At 43.3% G+C, this 11830-nt stretch overlaps 1 protein-coding gene across 7 annotated transcripts in view; it reads right to left on the bottom strand.

Annotated features, from left to right (window-relative positions):
* Positions 1–11830, bottom strand: part of ZBTB38 (zinc finger and BTB domain containing 38) — a 70063-nt gene continuing 58233 nt past the window's right edge. For 6 of the 7 annotated variants that reach the window (XM_053313173.1, XM_053313176.1, XM_053313171.1 and 3 more), the window contains exon 2: positions 1–4236. In XM_053313173.1, coding sequence (XP_053169148.1) covers positions 613–4236 — 3624 coding nt within the window. In that variant the 3' untranslated portion in view covers positions 1–612. Of the gene's footprint in view, positions 4237–7558; positions 7626–11830 lie in introns of all 7 variants that reach the window. The other variant, XM_053313172.1, reaches the window with a different exon arrangement.

Genomic DNA, 11830 nt, shown 5'->3' with positions numbered 1-11830 from the left:
GACTCTTAACATGAACATTTATTATAGTCATCAGTCTTCACAAGACTCTTTGCTAACAGCGGGTTCAGACTTTAGAATAGCTGGATGTATTCCCCCTCCCCCAAATAAATTTTAGAATCTTCACCAGTTGCTGTACATACCAGACTATTGCTAAATTAAACGTTCAAATTACAGTGCTGAATATTGAACAAATTAACATTACATTCTGATTAGAAACACAGGCTGTGGTCTTTTTTATCTCTAACATCACTTCTTTAGTATCATTATATTCTTATACCTTGAACCAATGTTTTCATTTTGACCAGAATGGTTCAGACTCTTATTATACTAATCGATGATCCAGTTCAAAAATTATTTATAATCTACCATTAAAAGGTCTCAGACATATTCTTGTTTGCCTCTGTTTAAGTATAGACTCTTCTGTGGGACCTAAATGTCTAGTAGGACTTCTATGAAGCCTTTGTACTATATGAGAAATTCTACAATTCCCATTTTTAATGGCACATTTTTCATACAATATATGAAATATATTTATATGTTAAAAACAATACCTCCAGTTTTAAAACTTTCATAAGTCTGCAATTTTCTTTTTCTTTTGAGTGTTTTTCTTATTCAGAGTCCATCCTGTGCTGTGGCATTCTGAATATGACTTGCCTCATGACCATCTGTGTCAATGAAATGTCGAGTTAACAAAGGTTTGGTTGCTTCCTGTCCATCTGACTCAATGAAATGCTGACTTACGAAAGGCTTAGTGCTTTCATTAAACAAATCATCTTTTCTATCTTCTTGTTTGGGAGTTTTGAATAAATGCTTCTTCTGATGCATTCCAAGAGCAGCTGCTGTCTTGCAGACTTTGGAGCACTGGACACATGCATATCCTTTCCCACTCTGTTCACGTTTATGTCTTTGTTCATGATTCCTTTTGGTAGAAAGATATAAGAAACTCTGGAAGCAAAATTGACAGTGGTAACGCTTTTCTCCTGTATGAATTCTCTCATGTATTTTGAGTGTTTCGTTTAGAGTAAATGCCTTGTTACAATACTGACAGACAAAATCCTTGACATCCAGTTGGGTGCACTCATGTTTCTGTAGATTTCCCAATAGTGAAAAGTTCTTCCCGCAGGTTTTGCAAGGGTTGGGCTTACCCCCTGTATGACATCTCATATGCATCCTTAGAGTAGATGGGCTCTGGAACTGCTTTTGACACAACTCACAAATATAAGACTCAGACATAGTTCTGTCCCAGTGTATATGCTCCTGAGCTTCTTCAGTAGAAGAGTTCTGTCTGTCACAGAGCTCACAATGAAGATTTGGCATTTCCCCATCATCTTCTTGATCAAGGACCTTCTCCTCGGGAATGTTCCTAAGTGCATAATTTGTGACATGCATCTTTCCACTTTCTTTGCTGGAATTTTTGCTCCTGTACTTCTCTCTCCATTTTGCCTTTCTCATTTTTCTTAGTTGTTTAGATTTCTTTTTTGGCTTGTAATTGTAATATGGTCGCCATGGTTTATCATTGGCGTCATGGTCACTCACATCATCACACATTTCATTGAGCTCAATATAGTCTGATCTACAAACTCGCGACATGTTTCTCTCTCTCTTTTCTCGTTCTGCAACCTGTACTGTATGGTCTTCTTTGGATTCATGTTTAGATCTTCTGCCTTTTTTGTAAAACAGTTTGGATCCCAAAATATGTCTTTTCACAATGGCTTCATTCCCAATTTTTACTGTTATTTGACAAAGAGGGGCAACGTTGCTATCAGTAGATGTTCCTGGTAATGCAGGTTTTGCAATGTAAGTTTCGGTCTTACCTGAAGGTTCAAAAATATCAGTAGGTGCATCAGAAGACGTTCCTGAACTTGCCATATATTTTATTTCCTCTGATGTCTCTTCTCTGTCATAGTGTGGTACTTTCTTCTTTTCCTTATTACTTCTTGTTCTAGCACTGTTTTTGCTGTCAGCTGATCCATGTATGTGGTTGTCACTTGTTAACTGGCTGGTTGTAACATCTGAGGTTCCTATATTACTGCTTCCTATTGCATTGGCAGCATTGCTGTGCATTATTACAGAAGAAACTCTGCCACTATGCATTATCACAGAGGATGTTGGATTATTATAGTTAATAACAGAGGTTGCATTTTCAGTGGCATTATTACTACTCAGTGTTAGAACAGAGGAATCATATTCCTGAGGAAGAGAACTAAGTTCAGTGGAGGACAATGGTGGTTCAATTGTGTTTTTAAGGCCTGATTCTGAGGCACCAACTTCCCAGGAAGAAGTTAGTGGAGGATTCACAGCTGCTGCTGCTACTTCTGCTGTTCCATCATTACATGAAGATCTATCCAAAGAAATAGTTGTGTCTGACAGCATATTGTTTGGAAAATTCAGTGATGGTAGTTCAGAAGTAACAGTATTCTGAATAATGCAGGTACTAGGAGGGCCTTCATTAACTTGGAGGCTTGTTTGTATGCTTTCATATGATGAATTTCCATAGCTTTTATATGGTGGCCTTCTGCATTTCATAGGCAAAAGTCTATACAGTTTATAAGGATACACACTTGGTTTCAAGCCTCCATTAGCAGTTTTCTTATTTACTCCAAGACGGTGGTCAATTCCATGGAAGGATTTCTGATGGTTTTTGAGTATGTAATATGTCATGAAGGTTTCAAGGCAGAAGATGCACTGGTACCGCCTTTCTCCTGTGTGCCAGATTTCATGTCTGGTACGATATTCTGCTAATGCAAACACTTTATTGCAATAATGGCAAGGGTAGGTTCTTCTCCATGAATGAACGTTTGAATGTCTTCGAAGGCTAGACAAGGTAACATAGGAACGTTTGCAAACATTGCACGTATAAAGTATCTGTCCATCAACAACTTTAACGAAGTGGTCTGTTTCTGTGCAGTTTGTGACAGGATAATCAGTAAGATTATTTTCAGTCATTGCAGGCTCAGGGTTTATATATGAGGTGCCAGTCTTTCTGTTAGAAATTGAAAGATCGTCTAAAAAACTCTGCTCATTTTCACTTTGAACACACAAATTGGTGGGTCCCCTACATACTTGTTCATGTGTCTCTGATTCAGCAGCACTATCAAACTGTTTGCTACAATATTTGCATACTAACGGTTCTTGGGGCTGTGAGTGAAGCTGAAGGTGAGTGCTGAATTGGGCTCCATCATTAAATGATTCAGTACAACAGTTACAGTTATAAACACGTGGAATGACTGTGACAATGGATCCAGAACTGTGATCAGATTTATTTTCATCTTCCTTAGAAGGGAGAAAATCGCCAGTATTTGCACGAGGTTTTTTAAAAGAAATTGTATGATCATTTAGTGTTTTATGGTGGCTCTCCACACTTGCTTCCTTGTGAGTTGATACCTTTGCTGCAGGTATATCAGTGATCTGGGAGCTGAAACCAGTCTTTGGTGTACTATACACTTGTGTTACTGATTCGACTAGAGGCATTGAGTGGACAGCATCGGAACCATCCTCACCCATTTTGCAAAAGGGATTACTGTCATGGTGGTGAAAGGAGTTTCGCTGAAAGGCATCGCAACCTGTAGAAACAGCATAGGAATGTTCAGCTAATGTACTGGCTGACTCAATGTCTTTGCAAGCACCATTCCTATCCTGGCCAACATTAGCTGCTTTAGTTGTTTCAGGTATCTTTTTGAAACTTGCTCTAAGGTCAAGAGGAGAAAACAAATTATTACTATTTTCAGTTTCAAAAATTGAGTATGCATTTGTGATTCTTGGTCCATTTGTGATGGCGGAGTCTTCTTGTCGTTTTTCTTCTTTCACTTCACCCTTTTCGGTATTACAAAAGGAGTATGGACAAGGAGAATTTGGAAGGTTCTTTTCTGTAAGATCTTCTAGAAATGATATTCCCAGTTTTTTCCCTGCAGCAGCAAGGTCTGAAACAGTCTCCTGTCTTTTAACGACTACTGTGGAACTGTAGATGTAATTAAGTATTTCTGTGAACACTTCAGCCTTGAGGTCATCTAGTTCCAGTACATGCCCAGAAATACAAACAGTACGACTCCAAAATATATTTTTGAAATAAAGGCTTGAAGCAGCCAGGACATTGCTATGGGCTTTAAACTTGGTGTCTTCCACAATTATAGTGACATCACATAAAACACCCCGGTTGCGCTGTTCATTTAAGATGGAGAGGACAGTGTCACTATGGAAGTCATCTTTGAGATCCTTTAAGTAAGACATGATGGTCATCTGTACAAAAACAAAATTATTTTTTTTAAAAAGTTGGAGCCAGATAGCAATGTTATGTCCTGCCCAGTAACATCTCAAGACTTTAGTAGTGTGATCCTTCGCTTATCTGCAGGAGAGCAAATGGGGCCACCCACCAACAAGGCAAGAGTTCCTCCCTCCCCCCCCCATATATATTTATATATATATAATGGCTCTGTGAAGATTGAGCAGGAGACCTGGGGTGACATACTGACTTACACTGTGCACATGGAAGAACATTTTGCACCTGCAACAGGGGAGGGGTGCTTTTTGCCGATCCTCCCTCCCTCTGGCTGTCCCTGTTGATCCCTCCAAATATTCCCCTGAGGGTTGGAGGACCTTTGGGGACATTTGGTGGGACATTGGAACATGAGAGGGAAGGAGGGGATAGTAAAAAAAAAATTCACCCCTCTCCCCCTTGAACACCAAAGCCTTCTTATACAGACATGATGTTAGTATGTCACCAATGGAATGCTGAGAGTGTCTAGCAAAACATGATGTGTATGTGTGAGGCGGAGAATTGATCTGATCAAGCCCTGAACAATTTATACTATCCTGGAATAAAAGTTGAAATTAGAGTCTAGGAATGGACAGCATTAACCACCCACATTTTGCCATCCCTACCAGATATGATAAGCTTTTAAGGTTCATTATAGCTTTGAAGCTACAAGAATCTGAGGAGAAAGTATTAATTAGGATTGGAGGGAAGATTGCTCCAGTCTTAATGAACCACCTGTCCAAAGACTCTTTAAGATGTGAAGGGGATGAAGAAGGAAAGGTGAAATTAGGATCTGGAAATGCACACCATAAGTTGCAAATCCCCTTCTCTATCTTCCCACAAACACCCCCATTCACTGTGGAAAAGGAGAGGTAAATATACTCCACTTTGCACTGCACCACTCAGGTTAAGTAATAGGTGAACAGGAAATTACTCATCTGGTTTCAGAGCCCAACAGCCTCATGCTATTGTGCTGGGCGTGGAGTTTCCTAGTTTTCTGTGGCACCACCCCCTGGTAACTCCTCGCACACCTATAATATCTACAATTCTAACACAAATGTATCATAAAGTATTTGTAGTAGAAGGTACTTCTGCACTGCACCCTTTATTGTGATCTTTTAGAGCAAGTTTCAGCCTATTCAGGTTAACAGACTATGGAAAACATTGTAGATAGTGGGTAAAATTATTGGATTTGAGTAGAATAATGGGTAAAGAAATGAGCTAAGTTATCACTAGTTCAAATTGCAACTCAGACATAAACTCACTGAGCAGCATCCAACTAAGTTACTCCATAGTACTACTCAAGAGTGACTGTACAGAGCTACTTAGTTTCAATAGGACTACTCAGGAATAATGTAGTCTAGATGCTGCTTAGTATTTATACAAGCTATTATTGCTTCACACAAACACACACACGCACACACCCATTTGCAATATGAGCATATTTACCTTATAAGGCTGTTGTATAGGATGTCTCGGATAATTTTTATGAAGCACTTTTAACACTCAGAATGCACCATATGAATGCTAACTTGACATTAATTTGATAACTTTGCAATAGCAATAGTTGCAGGATGGATACTTTCCTTGTATTGCACTCAGGACTTAAATCAATGGTAGGTGTATACTGCATAAGGAAATTGACAGAAGATCAGAACCAATACAGCATAGCCACTAGCTGTCCATGTCATTCTTTGGTATGAGTATTACTGTCAGTCCCACTGAATGTCTGGGCTCGCATCCGGGTCCCCCAAGTCTGAGGCCAATGCTTCTCTTACTTTGACCATTCAAATATTGTAATAAAAATGAATTATTGGACCTCTCTCATCTTCCTGACACCACCTCTGAGCACCTAATGGATGACCTTTATCCCAGCTTCCTATATATTGTTCTCTCTGCATTCTTGTCTGTCATTCTCTGATGTAATATTTGCTCTGTGATTACGCCTTGGCCTTGTTCTGTCTGCCTACTTCCCTGTCTAGGTCTGCTTTTGTTCCTGCCCACCTGCACTAATCTTCTTGCCCTTGGATTGTCTTTCTGAGCATGCAAAAAATGTTGATTTGGCAATTATTTGCTTTTCAGTGAATAGCTTGAATTTTATCTGGTTTCGGAGTTCTGCTCTTGCTTGTCCTCTGGTTTCACATTTAGGTTATGATCCTGCTTGGACTTCTGTTGCAAACGAGGCCTGATTCTGCAAATGCTAGATCCTAGATTGTGACACCCCCCAGCATACCTTCTGTTACTTTTGAGCAGATCTTTTTAAACCACCTGCACACCTTCAGCTCGCTTTCTCCAAGCCCCTTGGCAAATCCCTGAAACCTCCATTTGCCAGTTCCTAAATCCTGTGAACCTCCCCATTTGTCCTTCTAGCCTTATGGTTGCCTTCCCCCCCATGCACTTTCTCCAAACAATGTAGACTATGGGCTCTTGTTCCCCACCTCCTATCTTCCCAAACCCTATGCACCCCACTCACCTTCCCCAACTCCTCACACACATTCCCCATTCTCCACATAGTCCCACTCACCTTCCTCATCCTCCCCAACCTTCCCCATCCCTTCATGTAACTCCTGTTTGCCTTTCCCATACTACAGAACAGAAACCCACCCAATTTATTTCTACTGTCTTTCCCATCCGCCTGCTGGTTCCCAAACCCCATGCATTTCCCACTTGTATTCCTCATCCACTTCCTTCAACTAACTCCACCCCCTGTTTGCTTTCCCACCACCCTCCATGTACCTTCTCCAACCCTGTGCATGCCTCACTTGCGCTTCCCACTTGCCTCACCCTTTCTCACATTCTACAACCTATGTACCTATTGTTTGCTCCCCAACCCTCCTGCACACCTATCCGAACTCATCCTACTCTCTTGCCCAAAGAGCCATGGCAACCAGTTTTAGAAAGAAAAGGTGAAAAACATACTAGTACAACTATGGTAAGCCTCATAAGGAAAGGAAAAGGTAAGGAGGAAAACAAAGTCGGCCTATATGGCCTAGGAAACAGAAACGATGCAGGAGAACGACTTATTAGTTTCTGCCAATCCAGTGATCTCTTCATTGCTAACACATTCTTCAAACAACCAAAGCAGTGCCTATACACATGGACATCACCAGATGGAGTATGTAGAAATCAAATAGATTACATTATTGGTGCAAGGAGGTGGAAGAGCTCAGTTATAACAGCAAAGACATGGCTGGGGGCCGATTGTGGAACAGATCACTAATTGCTCATGTGCAAGTTCCAAGTCAAGCTAAAGTGGAAAAACAAAGCTATCCAACTTCCATGATATGACCTTCAGGATGTACCCACCATTCTCAAGGCGAACATCAGGAACCGCTTTGAAGTTGTGAACCTCATTGATAGGGAACCACACGAACTGTGGAATGAAATCAAAGAAGTTGTTAAGGACGAATGTGAAAAAAGACTGCCAAAGACCAAGAGACAGAAGAAAGCAAAATGGGTGTCAGAACAGATGGTGGAAATTGCCAAGAAGAGGAGAGAAGCCAAAGTCAAGAAAAATAAAGACCTCAGGAAGAAACTTAATAGGGAATTTCAGAAAGTTGTTAGAAGAGACAAGGAGCAGTACTACAATGACATCTGTAAAGAACCTGAGGATGGAAATAAACACAGGGGAAAAAGGCAAGATTTCCAAAAGAACTCTGAACTCAGAAGGAGGTTCCGACCTCAAATTGGTATGTTAAGGGATGCCAAAGGACAGGTAGTAACTGATTCAGAGAAGATCAAACAGAGATGGAAGGAATATACTGAAAATCTGTATAGCAGGGATGTCAACATCCAAGATACTCTAGAAGATATTCCCTACTTGCAAGAACCTCTAGTACAGGAAGATGAAGTTAGATCAGCACTCCGGTAGGGATGTGCAAACAGGTTCGACCCCGAAACTGTTCGAGGTTGAACCGGTTTGGTTTGACCGTTTGGGTTTGAACCAACCCTCACCCCCGTTCGGCCCGACACCGTACCAAACACCCCTGAAGTTCAGGGTGTTTGTGAACTTTTCTTTTATATATACCTTTTACACCCCTTGGGGGAGTTCCTGGGCGTGGCGGGGGGCGTACACAGAGGTTCCTGCTCCCCCCGCCGGCCTTCGAAATGACCCCTTCACCCAGTTCGGGTGCTCTATGGCCAGTTTTCGGGCTTCACCCGACGACCATTATGCAGGCCACGCACCTGCGCACATGGCCTCTGCGTGGCCTTGTGTGCAGGCACATGGCCTGCATAATGGCCACCGGGCCGCCAGGTGAAGGCCAAAAACTGGCCGAAGAGCGCCCGAACCAGGCAAGGGGGTCATTTTGAAAGCTGGCAGGGGGAGTGGGAACCTCTGCGGACCCCTCACCCCCACCGTCTCCAGGAACTCCCTCGAGGGGAATAAAAGGTAATAAATAAATAAATAAATAAATAAATATTTTTTAAAAAAGAATTTAAAGCTCATGAACCCCCCCCCAGACCAAACCAAACCCCGGGGTGGGTTCGAGGGGGTGCCGGACCAAACTGGTTTGGTTCTGTGCACATCCCTACACTCCAGTCATTACCAAATTGGAAGACTACAGGAATTGATGGAATAGCTACAGGAATATGGCAGGCAACAGAAGAAGAATCAATCAATGCTCTAACCAAACTATGCCAGCAAATTTGGAGAACACAGTGGCCAACAGATTGGAAGAGGTCAGTCTACATACTCATACCAAAGAAAGGAGAATTTTTTAAAAATAATAATTTTTATTAAGAAATAGACCAAAAAAGACAAAGACAAATCATCATAAAGACAATATATAAACCAATCATTTTTCATAATGAAAACCCTGATTTTTCTAATTAATTACATCAAGGAGAGCTGGTCTTGTGGTAGCAAGCATGACTTGTCCCCATAGCTAAGCAGGGTCTGCCCTGGTTGCATATGAATGGGAGACGATGTGTGAGCACTGCAAGATATTCCCCTCAGGGGATGAAGCCGCTCTGGGAAGAGCAGAAGGTTTCAAGTTCCCTCCCTGGCTTCTCCAAGATAGGGCTGAGAGAGATTCCTGCCTGCAACCTTGGAGAAGCCGCTGCCAGGCTGTGAAGACAATACTGAGCTAGATAGACCAATGGTCTGACTCAGTATATGGCAGTTTCCTATGTTCCTAACAAGAAAAAGCAAAACAAATTCAGACTCTTAAAATTGTAAAATCTAATCTGATCAGCTTCTTGTAACTTACATATCGAGAACACTATAAGTCGAATCCAGAAAATAAGAACAAAGTTTGACCATAACAGATATTATAATTTATAAAGGGTTCCCAGACAGACATGAGTGATTCAGTAGACATACCATGTACATAAGCCGAGACTTTCAAAGAAAGGAGACTTAACAGATTCAGCAAACCATCGCACAATATCCTTAATTTCACATGCCAGCAAAATAATGCTCAGGATCATCCAATGCAGATTAGAGCCCTACATGGAAAGGGAAACGCTGGATAGGGGTGTGCACGGAACCACGGAGCTGCGGTCCGGCACTGGGTGGGGGGTTCAAAAAAGAATGGGGGGGGGCTTTACTCACCCCCTCAAGAATGCTGACGTATTTATTCAAGTAAGCAGGCGGCATACCTGCCCGCCGCCCGCTTCATTCCCCCTCCTCCAGCAGCGCGCGGCTCAGCTTCCTCCTCCTGTTTCAAATCAGGCGGCAGGGTAGCTCCCATTCCCTGCCGCCTGGCTCTTCAATCCCCCTGTCTTGGCTGGCGGCCGCCCCCTGAGGAGACCCAAGACCCCTGCCGCCCCTTCCCTTCCCATCCCATCCCATCCCATCCCATCCACAGGCGGTCGGCAGGAGAGCTCTCCTGCCGACCCCAACCCCTTCCCCGGCTCAGCTGCAAATGGCTTCTAGGAAGCCTTTTGTGCAGCCGCGCAAAAGGCTTCCTAGAAGCCATTTGCAGCCGAGCCGGGGAAGAGAGCGGACGGCAGGGAGTTCTCCCACCGCCCGCTCGCTGAAGTTAACGTTAACTTCAGCGAGCGGGCGGCGGGAGAACTCCCTGCCGTCCACTCTCTTCCCCAGCTCGGCTGCAAATGGCTTCTAGGAAGCCTTTTGCACAGGCGCGCAAAAGGCTTCCTAGAAGCCATTTGCAGCCGAGCCGGGGAAGGGGTTGGGGTCAGCAGGAGAGCTCTCCTGCCGACCGCCTGTGGATGGGATGGGATGGGATGGGAAGGGAAGGGGCGGCAGGGGTCTTGGGTCTCCTCAGGGGGCGGCCGCCAGCCAAGACAGGGGGATTGAAGAGCCAGGCGGCAGGGACTGGGAGCTACCCTGCCGCCCGATTTGAAACAGGAGGAGGAAGCTGAGCTGCGCGCCGCCGGAGGAGGGGGAATGAAGCGGGCGGCGGGCAGGTATGCCGCCCGCTTACTTGAATAAATACGTCAGAATTCTTGAGGGGGTGAGTAAAGCCCCCCCTATTCTTTTTGGAACCCCCCACCCGAACCAAAACAACCCCGTGTCCGGACCGGTCTGGAGGCCTTTAGAATGGCCTCCGAACCGGTCCGTGCACATGACTAATGCTGGATGTTCAATCTCGTTTCAGAAAAGGCGGAAGAACAAGAGACATAATTGCTGATGCATGCTTGATAACTGAGAAAGTCAGAGAATACCAGAAAGAAGTCGATATGTGCTTTATTGACTACAGAAAAGCCTTCGATTGCTTTGACCCTATCAAGTTGTGGAATATCCTTAGGAAAATGGGCATCCCAGAACATCTCACCTATACACAGGACAGGAAGCCACAGTCCAGATGGAACATGGTGAAACAGACTGGTTCCAAATCAGCAAAGGAGTAAGACAAGGCTGTATACTTTCTCTTTCTTTATTCAATTTATATGCTGAACATATACACAGGGAAGCTGGATTGGAAGAAGATGAGCATGGTTTTAAAGCTGGAAGAAGAAACATCAATAACCTGTGCTAAACTGATGACACCACTCTGATAGCTGAGAATGCGGATGATCTGCAAGCTTGGTACAGTAGCAATGAAGGCCTTGGAAAGGATATTTAGATGCCGTGACATGTCTATACCTATGAAGATTAGAATCGTTCGGACAATGGTTTTTCCCATGACACTCTATGGATGCGAAAGCTGGACTTTGAAGAAGCAAGAAAAAAGCATTGATGCTTTTGAATTTTGGTGCTGAGATCCAGCTCCCTTGAGAAGTCCATAATGCTGGGAAAAGTTGAAGGAAAGAGGACAACCAGCAGCAAAAATTGCAGGGGGGCCTCACAGCAGGGGGGTGGGTTCGGGTGCCAGTTTTACCTAGGTGTGCCACTGTTTACAATATCTACATTCATGCCTAATACCGTCTCCAAACACACAGAAATGTAAGTATGGAATTAACAGTTAATCTGGTAACTCTCAGTGCCACTCCTTATAACCAGTACACATTTTATTTAGTCTCCTACATTCACTTCACTTTAAAACTTAGCCTTCACGTAGCCACACTTTCTCTTCATCTTTCACCTTCACATTCCACTCAACAAGGTGTTTACCAAAACATTGAATACATACACGTCACAAATCACCATCAAATTTACACAATGATTTTGGA

The sequence above is a fragment of the Hemicordylus capensis genome, chromosome 3 (assembly GCF_027244095.1).
Source record: "Hemicordylus capensis ecotype Gifberg chromosome 3, rHemCap1.1.pri, whole genome shotgun sequence".
NCBI classification, from domain to species: Eukaryota; Metazoa; Chordata; class Lepidosauria; order Squamata; family Cordylidae; genus Hemicordylus; species Hemicordylus capensis.
Note: the sequence above shows the minus strand (reverse complement) of the source record. Positions and strands in the feature narration are given on the sequence as shown.